The following is an 18,657-nucleotide window of genomic DNA, read 5'->3' on the forward strand; positions in this document are numbered from 1 at the left end:
TGAGGCTACGTGAACATGGTCCATTGCTATGCTAGCGAGATGTTTTATGTAAACGACTGACCATGCTATGGTACCTAACGGTTCCTCTTTCCATCAGCAGTTGAGGAGTTGCTGACAGCAGCCTGCTCCAGCATCGTACCAGGCGGAGGCACCAATCAGGAGCTAGCCCTTCATTACCTTCATGAGTCCAAAGGGAACATTTTGGTAAGTTTGTACATCATCATAATGGAAAATGCAATATTCATCTAGTGAGCGAATTCAAAAATCTTAAAGGGGTTGTGCAGCCTGCTTGTATTGATGACCTATCCTCAGGATCGGCTGGGGTCCGACACCTGGCATCACCGCCGATCAGCTGTGTGAATAGAACTAGTACTTGTAATTACACTATTCCGCCACTGCAAGGGAGAGGACGCGTAGTGTAATGAAGAGGAAGCCGTGCTCGCATGGAGCGCCGCCTACTCCTCAAACAGCTGATCAGTGGGGGGGTCCCGGGTGTCAGACCCCCCACTGATCAGATATCCATGACCGGCCCAGAGGAAAGGGCCAGGACACTTGTCCACTTTATTAGAACCTAAGAAATGCAGTAGCATCAGATATCCTAGTGACAATTACATTTATATTGTTCAAAATTACGGTGTAAAAGTACGAATTCGGTTCTCTGTTCCTTTTCCAACAGGCCGCTCTTACAAAGCTGCTATTGAAGAAACCAAAAAGGCACAAAGACCATCACCTGGCAAACTATCATTACTCTGGTAAGCAGAAAAAAAAGTATCTACCGGTTTGTGTTGGTCTTTCTGATCGTCTCCCTGTCTTTTGGGAGATCATGGCTCGTTTGCCAAACGCATTGAACGCCTAATTTTTTTGGTATTGTCCTAAAGTTCAGTCTATTTCCCCACTTTACAAGTACTTTCTGTTTTATCCAGGTTCAGACAAGTGGTCTGTAAATGAGAAGAGACTTTTCAACAAGGGAATGGCCATCTATAAGAAAGACTTTCTGCTGGTTCAGAAACTGGTACGTAGCTGACGGTGTATACGTTTCCCAACCTATGGCCGTCGGGGCATGCTGGAACTTTGTAGTTTTGCGAAAGCTTAGAGGGACATAGGTTGGTAAACGTGGCTCCACGTAATATACTGTATATGATACGTTTTGTCCTCTGCATAGTTTGATTCCATTACCCTGAATGCAGAGAAAATGGAATATCTGAATAAGTTCAGGCCGCCGTATCTCTGTATCCTGATGCTTTAGGACCTGCAAATCTATAGCGAACAGATGTGGATTGCATTTTAGTTAATGCAGTTCACTGCATTTCCAGGTATTTTCCACTCACTGCTAAAGCAGAATAGGCTACAAAATTATATTTACAGGCCCAGGGGGGTCTAAGAACTATGACATACTGCACAAAGGTATTTGAGATTTGATGGCGGCACCCCAAGTCTACATTTTAGGGGTTCATTACTGGGAAAGTTAATAAAGTGCGAAGAGGTGATTGTTAACCAAGTGACACATTGACTAATACTCCTAAATATATCCTGGTAGCTGCAGAATTGGCACATAGCTCAGAGAGGAAACAGTGAGTAATAATCCACAAACTGTGCACTAATGTCTACGTGTGAAGTGACCAAGTAATCCCTGTTGTGGCTGATTCCAGATTAAAACAAAGACTGTGGCGCAATGCGTGGAGTTTTACTACACCTACAAAAAGCAAGTGAAGATAGGACGGAACGGCATGCTGATATTTGGAGATGTGGAGCTTGCAGCCGATGAGAAAAACCCTAGAGAAGATTCAGAGATTGATATAAAGGTATTACTATATATATATGTAGTATTTTCAGAACTTATCTAATCAATGAGACTTGCATGTAAAAAATAAATAAAAAAATGGTGATTGTGCAAAATCTGAAAATTCTGTCTTAAAAATGATTCCGTGGGCCTGCTGCGCAGAGAGAAACGGCCACAAACAGAGGGTCCGCAACATGCAGGCACTGGCCGTGTGCTCACCGCATCACGGTTGTGGATTCATTCACTTGAATGGGTCCGCAATCCGGAAGGTGTGGTGCAGAAAGAAGGCACAGAACCCCACGGAAGCAGTCCGTAGTGCTTCTCCGTACCTCCCCACCGCAAAAAAAAATAGAACAGGTTCTATTTTTTTTAGGGTGCAAACGGATCAGGGACCCATTCAAGTTGAGTGTTCTGGATCTGTCTGTGGAATCCGCATGGATGTTGCCCGTTCATTGGGGACCGTAAATTGCGGTCCTCGTGTGCATGAGCCCTAAGGTGCCGCAGTGTTGCAGCCCCTTCATTCTCAGTATTGGTGGAGGTCCCAGAATTATGGGAGATGGGGGTGCCCCTTTAAGATTTGTAGGGTGTGGTGTTTTAAAATGTGTTTTTTGAACCAGCAATTTCTTGCCCTCTCATCCTGGCAATGGAAGGTTTACAACCAGTCTCCTAACTATTTGGCTGACTGCGTAGTGTAGGGGAACGTGGTGTCCTAAGTCTCTGCCTCCACCCAAATATTCAGCTGCATAATAGTGATGTGAATACTGCTGGGCTGAACTCCAGGTGCCTGCGTGCCAAGTCCTGCTGGCTGTTTGCTTACGTAGAGGAGGGAGTGTCTGCCAGCTTAGTATATGTGTGTGTGAAGGGCAGGCGCTCCTATTCTACATCTGTTCTATCTGTCATGTTAATGCCAGGCTGGTGTTAATAGCTGGTAGTCCTGTAATGGCTGAGCAGCTAATGCCTGAGAAATGTTCAGAGGAGAAACGCCAATTGTCATCACCAACCCGTAAAAAAAAAAAAAAAAAAAAAAAAAGTGCAAAAAAAAAAGTAATTGGGGCACAGTTATTTGGTGTGGCCTCCCCTAGCTCGACTGATTGGACTGATGGAAATTTTAACTAAAATCCACGCCAGCTCCTAGCTGTATTGATAAACGCTTCCCATTTTATTTTTTTCAGTATTTTTTGTAATCGTGTTAGATATTGTGATTATCGCGATGGCTTTCTCAGCATTGTCATCATGACGGAAGAGGAATAAAATGCTGGCCAGCACAATAAATGCAGATAGAAAATTCACCGAAAATAAACGTTCCCTTTGAAGCAAAGAGCCCATCTCTGCCCGTCAACAGTCACGCGCGACTTTGCGAATAACTAACTTTGGCTCATCGGAGCCCATACGTTCTAATACCGTATGGAGACTGATCTCCGTACAGTATTAATCCGAAGTTATGAACGAAGTGACTTTGGATGGAACATTCGAAGCTCGCTTCGCTCATCACTAAATGTAACCTTAGAGAAATGGGGCTTTCTTCCAAAAACGGCACCGCCCATGTCCACAGGTTGTCTGTAGTATTGCAGGTCATTATGGAGCAGAGCTGCAATACCATGCACAAGCCATCGTGTGGAGCTGTATTAGAAAAAGAGCCACGTTTCTTTAATCCTGGACAACCCAAATTTGTTAACGAATTAGGGGCCAGCTTTATATTTTATTGCTCCTTTTTATTTTCCTTTTTTGTTTTAGTCAATTGTAAATGGCACTTTTCAGTGCCTAGATTAGAACTGTATGTAAGAGTGTCTTCATACTGTTTTGTTTCTATGATCGCTCAGAGAAAATGGTCAAATGTGTAGCAGTCTCTGTGCTTCTTTCCCCAGGTGGGAGTATAATATTCCATCATAGTATTGTATGGCATCCTGTATCAACAATACAGCCCTTGTACAAAGACTGATGATCTGTTCATCCAACCATTGCCCCCTGTCATTGTGCCCAGTGATTGGCTGACAAGCTTGTAAATCCACGTTTATCCGCTGATGGCATCTTTACGTGGGCATAAATTGGCAGCAGGGGTCGTGCTGCCAATAAACTTTAATGCCTTACGTACGCGGCGAATGAATTCCTATATCTTTGATTGGCGCTCCTTTTGGGTAGATTTTCACCCTTAGTCGGACTTCAACTGGAAACTAACAACCACCTATTTCTTTTTTCTTTTTATTTATTTTCCAAGACTTCTCAGCGACTTGGAGCAGGCATTCCTCCCCAAAACACAGAAGGTGATGATGCAGAGACGGAGAATAATGTGCACGCCGCAATGGAAGAGGAGGATGAAAGGAGGAATGCGCCTTCCCAAATAAAAGTTACACAAACTTTACAAGCCAGTGAAATAGTAAGAACTCTCAGAAATAGCTGAATGACTAGCAATTCATGCCTTTAAGGCTACTTTCACACTTGCGCTTTCCCTTTCCGCTATTGAGATCAGTCATAGGACCTCAATACCAGGGGGGGGGAACGCTTCCGTTTTGTCCCCATTCATTGTCAATGGGGACAAAACTGAGTGCAAAAGGAATGCATTCCGTTCTGTTTGGCTGCGTCCCCAACGCGGACAGGCTAACGCTTCTAACAGCGTTTTTCTGTCCACGATGTGGTGTGGAGCAAGACGGATCCATCCTGACACACAATGTAAGTCAATGGGGACGGATCAGTTTTTTCGGACACCATAGGAAACTGATCCATCCCCCGTTGACTTTAAGTGGTGTTCATGACAGATCTGTCATGGTTATTTAAAAGATAATACAACCGGATCCGTTCATAACTGATGCAGACGGTTGTATTATCAGAACGGAAGCGTTTATGCAGATCCATGACTGATCAAGCAAAAACGCTGGTGTGAAAGTAGCCTAAGCTGTATTCAAACCATAGTTGTTTAATGAGGATATGTTTAGAATGCGCGATGGGTGGCGGGTCCCATATGTACCATGACTCTGCCCTGCAATCCAAAGTGTCCTAAGTGTCCTGTTGTGGCAGTGGTAAGGTGGAGTAGAAAGAGTTTACAACTTCTCTTTAAAGAGGATCTATCCCCTCTCCTGACCTGTCTGTTTTAGTAACTACTGTACTTTCATTCCCCATGTAATAACAATTCTGGAGCATCTATTATGTCTGTGTTGTACCATTCCTTTACTATTCCTGCTAGAAGCTATAAATGAATTAGTATCAGTCTGCAATGAAGGTCTAGATGGGTGTTACCAGTTGAGGGGGTCTCTCTGCACAGTCTGACACTAGCCGTAGAAATGGGAGAGTATCAGATTATGCGGGGGCACACTCCACCTGGATCTCCACTGCAAACTGCTAGCAATTCATTCATAACTTTTAGCAGGAATAATAGGGAATGTTGCAACACAGAGCCATAGGAAGAGATGCTCCATGATTGTTATTACATGGGCAATGCAAGTAGTTACTAAAACAGACATGTCAGGAGAGGGGACAGGTCCTCTTTAAAGGGGTATTTCCACCTTATAAAGTGATGGCATATCACTTGAATTCATGATTGGTGGTTGTCTGACCTCTGGGACCCCCACTAATCGTGAGAATGAAGGGGCCACAGGGTTACTTCAGCAGTGCGTTCCTTTAGAAAGTTTCCTTGGAAAGCAGAGACATGGCCACTTGCTGAGTAGGGGACTTGAAGCATGGCCCCATTTGACTGAATCAGGCTGGCTGCAGTTCCTTGCACAGCTCGGTGGTCAGAGTGCCACTGTACAGAGAAAACTGAGGAGGGGATGCAGCAATAAATTAGCTCTGCTGTTCCTTCATTATCAGCATCAGTGGGGGGGGGTCCAGATTTTGATCTCCATAGATCATAAAGTGATAGCATATCTTAATACATGGGGATAGCCCTTCACGGTTGAATATTTTGCTATGATTTACAAAATGGTGCAGATGCCTACTGTTGCCATAACTACAGTACTGTGCAGAAGGCTTAGGCAGCTTTAGAAAAAATGTTGAAGTAAGAATGCTTTGAAAAGTAGAAGTATTGAGAGAAATAAACTATCAGTTAACAAAATGCAAAGTGAATGAACAAAAGCGAAATCTAAATCCAATCAATAGTTGATGAGACCACCCTTTGCCTTCAAAACTGCATCCGTTCTTCTAGGTACACTTGCACACATTTTTTGAAGGAACTCAGCCGTGGTGGTGGTGGGGCTGGTTGCTCCACATATCTTGGAGAACTAACCACAGATCTTCTGTGGATGTAGTCTCGCTCAAATCCTTCTATCTCCATGTAATCCCAGACAGACGTGATGATGAGATTAGGACTGTGTGGGTCCCATATCATCACTTCGAGGACTCCTTGTTCTTCTTAACGCTAAAGATAGTTCTTAATGACACTGGCTGTATGTTTGGGGTTGTTGTCCTGCTGCAGAATAAATCTGGAGCCTCCCTGGTGGTATTGCATGATGGATCTGTCTGTATTTCTCAGCATTGAGGACCCCATTAACCATGACCAAATCCCCAATTCTATTTGCTGAAAACTTTTTTTTTTTTAGAAGATGAAAAACACATTTTGAGGAATATGGAGTATGATTTCATTCCTGCCATTTGCTCCAGGAGTGGCAGAGGAAATCAAACTCCACAGGGGGGCCCTGCTTCAAAGCACGGCCAGAAAACTCCTAGCAGGCCACATTTGGTTACATTTCACACCTCCATTTAGACAGCGCGGATCCTGTAGGAAAACTTCCCTGCAGGGGTGTCCAAGTCATTTCATACATCATGGAACCAGCGATTTATAAGGAATTATGAATCGCCCGTGCATCACAGGCATAAACCAGATATGTACTTGCGACCCTGTGGCCAAGATGGACAGGCTCCTGCTCGTAGTTGGGTGGTCGGATGCCAGGGAGGAGAGATACGGAGATCTCCCCACAGAAACCTAATAAGGGGGGGGGGGTAGCAGTATACCCGGGCTGAGGAAAAGACTCTCTCAGCTTGTCAGGGTTGTGAGCGAGTGTCTCTAACCCTCTGCCTATCTGTGCCTGCGTGGACAGGAGGCAACTGTGTAAACTGTACTAAGCTTACCTTACCTGCTCCTCCGGGATGGTGTAACGTCACTTCTTGGTAACCAGTGACTATACCGTATCTCGTGAGCTCGACGTGAGGTGCGCTATTCGTCACACACATCATGCTTGCTTCCCTTCTAAATCAGAAGATGTTCAGCACTGCCCTCAGCTCAGAACTGACAGAAACTAGTGGAACCTGGGTACACCCATCTTCTGTTCAGACAAGTCTGGCCAGAAGTGGTCTTCATGGAAGAATTGCAGCCAAAAAGCCATATGTTTGAGGTGGAAATAAAGCAAAGTAACTCAACTATGCACAAAAACATAGGAAAATGGCAGCAGGAGCTCTGGACTGTGGAGTCAAAACCTGAAATATATGGATGTAACAGAAGGCAGTTTGTTGGCTGAAGAGTGGCAATAATGAGTGTCTGAAGGAAACAGTGAAGCATGGTGGAGGCTTTTTGCAAGTCTGGGACTGCATTTCAGTAAATGGAGTTGGGAATTCGGCTAGGATTAATGGTGTCCTCAATGCTGAGAAATACAGGCAGATTATTATCCATCACGGAGGGGTCTGATTAGCTCCACATTTATTCTGCAGCAAGACAACGACCCCAAACAAACAGCCAATGTCATTAATAGCTGTCTTTAGCGTAAAGAAGAACAAGGAGTCCTAGAAGTGATGATATGGCCCACACAGAGCCCTGATCTCAACATCATCAAGTCTGTCTGGGATAACATGAAGAGACAGAAGGATTTCAGCAAGCCTACATTCAGAGAAGATCTGCAATTAGTCCTCCAAGATGTTCGGAACAACCTCCCTGCCGAGTTCCTTCAAAAACTGTGTACAAGTGTATGTAGAAGAAGTGGGACTGTTCTGACGGCAAAGGGCGGTCACACCAAATTTTGATTTATATTTATTTTTTGTTCATTCACTTTACAGTTTGTTACTTGATAAAAATAACACTTAAAACTTAATTTTAAGTGTTATTTGTAACGTTTTAACACGTCTATTTTTTGAAAGCATTCTTACTTTGCAGCATTTTTTCCACACCTGCCTCTGGCGTTTGCACAGTGCAGTACATCATGTTACCACCTTGGATTTGTAGCTGCTTATGGGCATATCATGTCCTGTACAGGATTGTATGATGACAGTGTACCAGCCACGTCTTGTCCAGTTGGCAAAGTGTTGCAAAATGAATGGTCCAAAAATAAGCATGATAATCCTTCACAATTACTACTTGGCATGTTGGGAAATGTAGCAAGCAGAGATAATGAGGAGCTGTGCTCTGGTTTGATCAGCTTGGCGTACGTTTTTCTTTGACCGTTTTTTATTTTTAAGGTGCCCAAAAAGTATAGGCAAGGACACTACTGAGAACCACAACATGGATGTGTATGTCAGTTAGTTAGTAGTGACCGTTCCACAATGTCAGAGAAATGTTAGAAACAGGGACTTGTTGTGACATTTTTAGGGGATGTAACAATTAGGATAAAAAAAAAAAATAGGGTAAATGGAAAGAATAATCGGATTTTCTTCAGCTGACCAAAAAAGTTGCATTCAATATATTTATACAGATAACTGTCTTATTTATTTCCCCTCAGTCAAATGACACACTCATCTTAAGAAATCAAGACATGGACATGTCATTGACAGTAAAGACCCCCAAACCGAGGGGGCGAAGACCACGGGCGAGTATTCCTGCAGATGATGCAAAAAAGACTGAGAATGCAAACAAGACTCCAGCAGCACAAGAGGGCACTTTCCCTTGTAAAAAATGTGGCAGGTGGGTAACATGTAAAAATGACACTAAAAACTGCCTACAGCTGCACCTCCGCCGATCAGCTCTACAAAGAGCGGATCGGCAGGGGTGCTGGGAGTCAGACGCCTATCAATCTGTTTACCTATCCTGAGAGTAGGCTATCAATATTATACTCCTTGAAAAACTAAATCTGCCCCAGTATCTTTTTTAAGAACCTAGCAACCCCCCTGATAACTTACACACCATTCGCTCTATGGTTCTTGCACAATACAATATCAAGTAGATCTTGAGACCCTCCCAATTTTTAGCAGGATATCCCCACATCTCTAAGGTTGCATTCCCCCTGATATAAAAAAAATAAAATAAATGTTTTTCCATTTTGTGCTACATTTTTTTTCTATGTGACTCATTAGGGTGTGTGGGCATAATATGGGACTGCCGCAAGGGTTAGAAAATCCAGATCCATGGTGATCGGTGGCTTCACTCTGGAAAGGCGTTTTCCAGTTTTAACATCCCATTTAAAGGGGTTTTTCCGGGAGGAAAATATTGATGACCTATCTTCAGGATGTCTAACTCCATACCCCTGGCCTCGCCACCCATCAGCTGATTGTAGAGGGCATGGCACCTTGCTGAGCATTGTGGCTTCTTCACAACATACCAAGCACAGCACCATTCATTGGATAACAGCAGTGCTTGGTATCGCCGCCCAGAACCATCTATTTAAATGGGACTGATCTGCGCCTAGGCCACGTGACCGATGAATGTAACGTCACTGGCCTAGGAATAGGCTTTTCAAACAGCTTATTGGTGGGGGTGCCAGGAGTTGGATCCCTACCTAACAATAATTCATGACTCATGCTGAGGATAGCTAATAACAGTATGGCTGCACAACATTTCACATACAAACAATAGAACTGAGAAATGGGGATCATTCTAAATTAAAATGGTAGTATACCTACTAGAAATGTAAAAATTGAAGCTCTTTGCTTCTATGACCATGAATGTGCTAGTCTAAATTTTCTTGTAGTTCATGGATGTCAAACTCATGGCCCTCCAGATGTTGCAAAACTACAACTCCCATCATTCCCTGATAGCTGTAGTATGCCCAGGCATGATGGGAGTTGTAGTTTTGCAACAGCTGGAGGGCCACGAGTTTGACATCCCTGTTGTAGTTTATCCTGAGGATAGCCCGCCAGTATTAAACTATTGGAAAACCCCTTTAATTGTATTGCATGTGGCCTTTTAGATAACTGATAAATGGACCCCAATTATGCAACCTGTATTGAGTTCAATTAGGATCATGTGCTTCGAGCTAAATGTCACATATGCACTTTTCGGGAATGTGACGTGGGGGTAACTCCAAGTAGCTAGTCTATCTCCACTTACCTGCAAATTGAGCATAAATCACACCTCGATACAGTTCACAAACCCCAGATACATATTGCCACCACCTCCTGAATTCTGGGGCCCAATAGGTAAGATGGGGCCTTTTTCTGACTCTCCCTCCAATATAGAGGAAAATGAGGATTAGGCTAGTTTATCTGTAAAGAATAAATCAAGGCAACTGGACTTACTGTAGATTTCTTGAAAACGTTTCACTCGTTCTTCCAACGAGCTTTCTCAATTCTGAGTGACTGTACAAAAATTCTGGGAATAAATATGTAACTGAATCCACATCTGGTAATTATACCCAGCATTGGGTCAAAGGTGTTGATTCCATTATCCTAATTGGAGTCAGTAGGTGATAAAGACTTCCCAGAAAAAGGTGTCAAGAAAGCATTGTATGTGGCAGACAATAGATTTCTAACCCACCCACCTCTATTCAAGCTTGGCTTCTCCATTTTTACGTAGATGGCCTCCTTCACGCCTTGTTTGTTTCACTCGTTGGAAGAACGAGTGAAACGTTTTCAAGAAATCTACAGTACGTCCAGTTGCCTTGATTTATTCTTTACAGATATACACCATGACCTGGATAAATGAGAACCTTCACAGACATTAGGCTAGTTGTATTTCAACTGTGACACTATATTCTCCACGAGATAAACCCCTAGACTCTTATTTCTGCACCCAATCCCCTTCCTTATAGTCCTGCAATTTAAAGTCCTTGGAACCCTGTTAGACCAAATAATATTCGGGCCAATTATTGAGAACAAGTGAACATAGGAACGGTCCTTTCCGATAATTGGCCTGTATGATTGTGCCGCTGATCAGTCGACAAATGGAAAAAAGACGCCTTAATATTTACATTCCTGTGTAATCAGGAATGTGCTGCCGAATACCAACAGAACTGATGAGGAAGGAACGACATTCACTTTGCATCGACCCGTGTAATAAGGTGGTGATATTATATTATCCATCGGCGCTCGTCCTGCCCGAACATCAGGCATTTCAGGGTGTATAGGCTTTAGGCCTCATGCACACAACAGTATTCTTTCACGGTCCGCAAAACGGGGTTCCGTTGTTCTGTGATCCGTGTCCGTTTTTTCTTCCGTGTGTCTTCCATGATTTTTGGAGGATCACCAGACATGAAGGAAAGTTTAAAAAAAAAAAAAAAGAAAAGTAGTTTTGGTGTCTGCCTGGCCGTGCGGAGCCAAACGGATCCATCCTGACTTACAATGCAAGTCAATGGAGACGGATCCGTTTGACGTTGACACCATATGGTGCAATTGCAAACGGATCCGTCTCCCATTGACTTTCAATGTAAAGTCAGGAGTCCCTATCAGAGTTTTCGCCAATCCGATGGTATATTTTAACTTGAAGCGTCCCCATCACCATAGGAACGCCTCTATGTTAGAATATACCATCGGATTTGAGTTACATCGTGAAAACTCAGATCCGACAGTATATTCTAACACAGAGGCGTTCCCATGGTGATGGGAATATACCAAGGTTAGAATATACCAAGAACTGTGTACATGACTGCCTCCTGCTGCCTGGCAGCATCCGATCTCTTACAGGGAGTTGTGATCCGCACAATTAACCCGCACCTGAGGGGTTAATTGAGCGTATCATAACCCCCTGTAAGAGATCAGGGGCTGTCAGGAAGTAGGGGGCAGACCCCCCCTCCCTCCCCAGTTTTAAATTCATTGGTGGCCAGTGCCGGCCCCACCTCCCTCCCTCTACTGTATAATTTCATTGGTGGCCAGTGCGGCCTCTCTCTCCTCCCCCCCCCCCCCCCCCCCCCCCCCCATCATTGGTGGCAGCGGAGAGTTCCGATCGGAGACCCAGTTTAATCGCTGGGGCTCCGATCGGTAACCATGGCAACCAGGACGCTACTGCAGTCCTGGCTGCCATGGTTACTTAGCAATATTAGAAGCATTATACTTACCTGCTGCGCTGTCTGAGACCGGCTGGGCGCTCCTCCTACTGAAAAGTGACAGGTCTGTGCGGCGCATTGCTTAAAGCACAGATCTGTCACTTGCCAGTAGGAGGAGGCCGGTCACAGACAACGCAGGTAAGTATAATGCATCTAAAATCGCTAAGTAACCATGGCAACAGGACTGCAGTAGCGTCCTGGTTGCCATGGTTACCGATCGGAGCCCCAGCGATTAAACTGGGACTCCGATTGGAACTCTCCGCTGCCACCAATGATGGTGGGGGGGAGGCCGCACTGGCCACCAATGAATTTAATACAGTAGAGGGAGGGAGGGGGGGGCCGCACTGGCCACCAATGAAATTAATACAGTTGAAGGAGGGGGGGGGGGGGGGCCCGCACTGGCCACCAATTAATTTAATACAGTAGAGGGAGGGAGGGGGGGGCCACACTGGCCACCAATGAAATTAATACAGTAGAGGGAGGGAGGGGGCTGCACTGGCCACCAATTAATTTAATTCAGTAGAGGGAGGGGTGGGGCGCACTGGCCACCAATGAAATTAATACAGTAGAGGGAGGGGTGGGGCGCACTGGCCACCAATGAAATTAATACAGTAGAGGGAGGGAGGGGGGGCCGCACTGGCTACCAATGAAATTAATACAGTAGAGGGAGGGAGGGGGGGCCGCACTGGCTACCAATGAATTTAAAACTGGGGAGGGAGGGGGGCTGCCCCCTGCTGCCTGGCAGCCCCTGATCTCTTACAGGGGGCTATAATACGCACAATTAACCCCTCCGGTGCGGCACCTGAGGGGTTAATTGTGCGGATCACAGCCCCCTGTAAGAGATCGGATGCTGCCAGGCAGCAGGGGGCAGTCGTGTACACAGTTCGTAGGATATTCTAACTTGAAGCGTCCCCATCACTATGGGAACGCCTCTGTGTTAGAATATACTGTCGGATCTGAGTTTTCACAAAGTAAAAACTCAGCTCTGAAAAATCTTTTAGGCAGATGGATCTTCGGATCCGTCTGTATGAAAGTAGCCTATGGACACGGATCACTGACGCGGATGACAATCTTGTGTGCATCCTTGTTCTTTCACGGACCCATTGACTTGAATGGGTCTGTGAACCGTTGTCCGTCTAAAAAATAGGACAGGTCCTATTTTTTGGACGGACAGGAAACACGGATCACGGACTCTGATGAACAACGGTGCATTTTCCGAGTTTTCAACGGACCCATTGAAAGTCAATGAGTCAGCAGAAAATCACGGAAAACTGAACAACGGACACGGATGCACACAACGGTCGTGTGCATGAGGCCTTACAAAATTAACCAAGTGGGTGCCAAATATACGGTAGTCTTCTTGCCTTTTCATCACACTTGCATCTCTTTCTTACTTCAGATAATCAGCAGGACTTTTCTTCTTCCAGGGTCTTCTTTAAAGTGAAAAGCCGCAGTGCACACATGAAAAGCCACTCGGAACAGGAAAAGAAGGCAGCGGCTCTGAAGCAGAGTGAAGCCGCTGCTGCGGCCGCTGCGAGGGCAGCTTTAGTCGCGCGGTCCCAGCAGATGGAGAGCAGTGACAACGGGAGCAGCAGTGACAGCGGGAGCATGACCAGCAGCAGCAGTGAGAGCTGTGACAGTTCAGATGGTGAGATATAACTGGAGCTCTCCGCTGGCGCAGTGAGGCTGGAACCTCGCTTCATTCCCTTAACTTTTTTTTTGTTTTTTGTAATTGAACGCTTGCAATTTCTGCAAGAATCAAACTGATGAACAGTAGACTCGGGACTTTTTATCTTCTTAAATTAACTATTTATTTGGTAATCTACAGTGTATCATATGTTTTGGAAAGTAAACCTATATTTTCTATCTTACCCTTGTGCCTGTAAAGACAAGTTACATAAAGAAAAAAATATATATAATTCTGCAAGCCAACGTTCGTCTTCTTTCCTTTAAAACCTGCAACCAGGAGGCTTCCTGAAGAAACATTTCTGTTGTGGACCTTGCTTGGTTTCCTGTCACTGTGGAAAGTGCATTTTATTCAGTTGTATTCTTCTTTAGTAGCATTAACTGTATTGGAATGTGGAATTTTGCACCGACCCGTGAGTGCGCTACTGCCGAGGTTTGACATTTTACTGAATGATCATCCGTATTGAAGTTTGTCTATCCCTGCCAAAGAACAAAAGGGCTACTCGGACAGCGGTGTGACCGCAACACAGCTGCTGCCATGCTACCCTTTCAGGACAACCTCCTTAGTTGTCCGCCGTCAGTTGTATCTTGGTCTACCTGACGTCTGGGCAAGATCTGTGTAATAAAGTGTGCCTTGTAGCCTGCGCCTAAAGAGCACAAATGATCTGTACACAGTAGAAGCGGCCATTTTATGGGTTAATCTTGTATAAGGCCTCATCCACACCGCAGTGTCCGTATTGTGATCTGCAAACCACGGATCCGCAAAATACGGACATCTTCCGTGTGCAATCTGCATTTTTCTTACTCCCATTACTATAGATGCCTATTGTTGTTCGCAATACGGACCAGAATAGGACATGCCCTATAATTTGCAGAACAGACAAGCGGATGCTGACGGCACACGGATTTGCAGTTTTTTTGTAAAATGAATGCGTCAGTTTGCAGTCGGTAAAAAATGCAGATCGGACTCGGATACAAAATGCAGTTGTGTGCATGAGGCCTAATGTTTATAGTTTGGGCAGCCTATCCAATCTCGGGGGAGGTGTGCGCTCCGTTTTCTCATATATGTCTAAGTGGGAGAAGCTAAAGACATTCCACCGTATTCAAAATGGCTCCCAGAGCTGCTGTCAGTGGGTACGGAGTCTTCATCCAGTTAAGAAACTGTAGTGCTGTTCACTTTGACAATGCACAATCTTCTTCTGGTGCATAGTTATCAGCAGTGATGGGACGCTACACATGGAAAGGAATGAGAATCCAGGTGTGCACTTACCTATTGTAACCTGATCCTGAATCCTACAGAAATGTACAAATTTGAGGAAGAAACAAGGATTCTTCCCCATATTTAAGCTGAAGGGGATGGACTTAACTAGAAGCACAAAGGTCCATTTACACAGACTGATAATTAGGCAAATTATTCAGAGATCGCTTGTCCTCGACAGTTGGCCTGTGTAGATCACCCGATGCTCGTTCTTTGAGGCCGGCACCAAAAGTCATCTGTGCCGGGCGGCCTGTGTCTAAACAAGGATCTGCTGCCCAGGAGCAATAACTTTCTAAAGGGACAAGCGATCACTTGTCCTCATACAGTGGGAGTTGATTGCTACATGTAAATGCAGCCCTCATCTCTGCTGACAATCAGTCAATTATTGGGAAGGTTTGTTCCCGATAATTGCCTGATCTATTGGTTGCTGTAAGAGGACCTTTAGTAGGATCCTGTATTAGCAGGCACCTACAAGGACTGTATTGCAGCCCAGGTCCAGTTCCCTTCTCCAAACCTAATATTCTTGCAATCTAAGATCAGAAGCAGGAAAATATATAAATGTAGACTAATAAATGAAGCTCGGAAGACACTACCGTGACTTTTCTTTGTAACCTTTAAATTGCGATTTAAAATGGAGTTGAATGGAGAAAGAGGAGGACATTATGGTAAGTGTTCCTAATACCTCTTGCCTTAATTCTTTTTAACTTTAGGGTTGCAATAAAGAGGACTAGTAACTATTCAAGAGCATCTTTTTTTTAGGATTCCGTGTTGCGTAGGAATGAGCGAACTTCATGTTTTTAATTTCAAGTTTGGCTTTTTGGTTTTCTGGCAATTCCATAATCGCAGAATATAACTGAATGCTATGACGGCATGCACCACAGAAGCCTTTAAGAGGCATTCCGTCTTAACAGAAGTCTATGGGCAGTATAACGGATCCGTCCGGTTTCCGTTATGCAGGACAGGACTCCCTCATAGAATTCTGTTATGTTCCGTGATAACAAAATCCATAACTGAATTGCCAGAAAACCCAAACTTCAAAACATTAAATTCACTCATCCCTAGTGTTGCGCTGTTCCTCTGTTATTACCCTTTGAAATGTCTGAGTAAATATACCATTTCTCTAGTCAGTGGAGCACGCTCCTATACACTGATGCTGTCCTAACAGCGCTGACAGTCGCACTGTGCAGTTTTATACTGATATCCTATCTTCTGGATAGGTCATCAGTATCTGGTTGGGGGTCCAACACCCGTGACCCCTGCCAATCAGCCATTTGAGAAGGCACTGGCACTCGCAGTAGCGCCACGGCCTTCACTCTGCTCACCAAGCACAGCGCCATACATTGTATAGCAGCTGTTCACTTAAATGGGTCGGAGCTACGTCTAGGCCACGTGGCCAATGAACACTGAGGGCGCCGTTGCCATCTCAAACAGCTGATCGGTGGCGGTCCTGGGTGTCGGCCCCCTACCGATCAGATACTGATGACCTATCCAGAGGATAGGTCATGAGTGTAAAACTCTTGGAAAACCCCTTTAACACCCAGTTTATTCCTACATTTCCCAGAGGAACTACAAAGGTAAGAGTTCTAAGAAAGGAGGCCCCAAAATGATTATTTTATGGGGAACACAAGTATTTGCTAGATGTGTCGGGTGAGCTGATGGGTCCGTTTTTAAATAACCATCATGTGTGAGATTTGTGGGACATTAAAGTTGTGATATTGGTCCAAAGGACTTCCTGGACTGCATCTGGATGCCCTTACAGTGGTCGCCTCTACAAGGTTTACATGATGTGTGCTCTGCATTACAGCCAGATAATTGTGTAATATTAGGAGATGCACTTACTATCAGTTTGTGTTACAGAATGTTTGGAACCATTAATTTTCCAGCACAACCTTGCGTAAGAATTCTGTATTTTTTTACAATTTATGAAAAAGAAGTCTATAGCTCTACAATGGAAATAAAATCAATGTGTATATACACTATATATGTACAAACACCTACAGTATGCCATATCTACTTTGTTTTGTAAAATAATAGTACTTTATATGCTTCAGAGACAATCTGTATGTGTGAATACTTTTGAACAGTGATTGACACCTGATATAATATTGAATGCCTATTTTTATTTTATTTTTTATGATGTGTATTACAGTATAAACACATGAACTTAAAATTTGGTATTAATGGTGGCCCATGAAATGCAGTTTTGTAATAATTATAAACCTACCATGTAGAATTATCAGGGACATTGTGTTTCCACTTTTTCAATGCTGTTTTTGGAAGTTGTCGGATGAGACCAGTTGCCACATTCAAGAGGCTGTCTAGAGTTTGTGAAATGTGTAAAAAATAAATAAAAAATTCTGCTCAGATCCTCTTATTTCAGAGACCCTTTCCTGGTCCCGGCAGCTCCACCTCAACATTCATTCTGACACAGGTTGTGTAGGTGATGTGCTTGAAGGGGGTTGGCTGGCTGATGTCATCAGTGACAGAGAAGTGGGCTGGCTGGCTGGCTGATGTCATCAGTGACAGAGAAGGTGGGCTTGCTGGCTGATGTCATCAGTGACAGAAGTGGGCTCGCTGGCTGATGTCATCAGTGACAGAAGGTGGGCTCGCTGGCTGATGTCATCAGTGACAGAAGGTGGGCTCGCTGGCTGATGTCATCAGTGACAGAGAAGTGGGCTGGCTGGCTGGCTGATGTCATCAGTGACAGAGAAGGTGGGCTCGCTGGCTGATGTCATCAGTGACAGAGAAGGTGGGCTCGCTGGCTGATGTCATCAGTGACAGAGAAGGTGGGCTCGCTGGCTGATGTCATCAGTGACAGAGAAGGTGGGCTCGCTGGCTGATGTCATCAGTGACAGAGAAGGTGGGCTCGCTGGCTGATGTCATCAGTGACAGAGAAGGTGGGCTCGCTGGCTGATGTCATCAGTGACAGAGAAGGTGGGCTCGCTGGCTGATGTCATCAGTGACAGAGAAGGTGGGCTCGCTGGCTGATGTCATCAGTGACAGAGAAGTGGGCTCGCTGGCTGATGTCATCAGTGACAGAGAAGTGGGCTCGCTGGCTGATGTCATCAGTGACAAAGAAGGGACCTGGCTGGCTGATGTCATCAGTGACAGAGAAGGTGGGCTCGCTGGCTGATGTCATCAGTGACAGAGAAGTGGGCTCGCTGGCTGATGTCATCAGTGACAGAGAAGGGACCTGGCTGGCTGATGTCATCAGTGACAGAGAAGATGGGCTCGCTGGCTGATGTCATCAGTGACAGAGAAGGTGGGCTCGCTGGCTGATGTCATCAGTGACAGAGAAGTGGGCTCGCTGGCTGATGTCATCAGTGACAGAGAAGGGACCTGGCTGGCTGATGTCATCAGTGACAGAGAAGATGGGCTCGCTGGCTGATGTCATCAGTGACAGAAGGTGGGCTCGCTGGCTGATGTCATCAGTGACAGAAGGTGGGCTCGCTGGCTGATGTCATCAGTGACAGAAGGTGGGCTCGCTGGCTGATGTCATCAGTGACAGAGAAGGTGGGCTCGCTGGCTGATGTAATCAGTGACAGAAGGTGGGCTCGCTGGCTGATGTCATCAGTGACAGAGAAGGTGGGCTCGCTGGCTGATGTAATCAGTGACAGAGAAGGTGGGCTCGCTGGCTGATGTCATCAGTGACAGAGAAGGTGGGCTGTCTGGATCAGTGACCTGATCCAGACAGCAAACATCAAGCACCCCACAAACCGAGCCTGTGTCAGTATGGAAGTGATAGTGGAGCTGCCGGGACCACGACAGGGGCTCTGAAATAGGACAATCCAAGCATCCAATTTTGAAAAGTATATGAGTGAGTT

General features: G+C 45.1%; 1 protein-coding gene across 2 annotated transcripts in view; it reads left to right on the forward strand.

Moving 5' to 3' along the window:
- The window catches only part of LOC122921533 (mitotic deacetylase-associated SANT domain protein-like), a 32,436-nt gene extending 18,628 nt beyond the window's left edge, over positions 1-13,808 (forward strand). The window contains exons 6-12 of one of the 2 annotated variants that reach the window (XM_044271571.1): positions 98-204; positions 677-752; positions 924-1,012; positions 1,650-1,802; positions 3,996-4,154; positions 8,416-8,597; positions 13,317-13,808. In XM_044271571.1, the coding sequence (XP_044127506.1) occupies positions 98-204; positions 677-752; positions 924-1,012; positions 1,650-1,802; positions 3,996-4,154; positions 8,416-8,597; positions 13,317-13,548 (998 nt within the window). In that variant the 3' untranslated portion in view covers positions 13,549-13,808. The remainder of the gene's footprint in view (positions 1-97; positions 205-676; positions 753-923; positions 1,013-1,649; positions 1,803-3,995; positions 4,155-8,415; positions 8,598-13,316) is intronic. The other variant, XM_044271572.1, reaches the window with a different exon arrangement.
- Positions 13,809-18,657: the final 4,849 nt, after the last annotated feature.

Source organism: Bufo gargarizans, chromosome 11 (genome assembly GCF_014858855.1).
Source record: "Bufo gargarizans isolate SCDJY-AF-19 chromosome 11, ASM1485885v1, whole genome shotgun sequence".
NCBI lineage: Eukaryota > Metazoa > Chordata > Amphibia > Anura > Bufonidae > Bufo > Bufo gargarizans.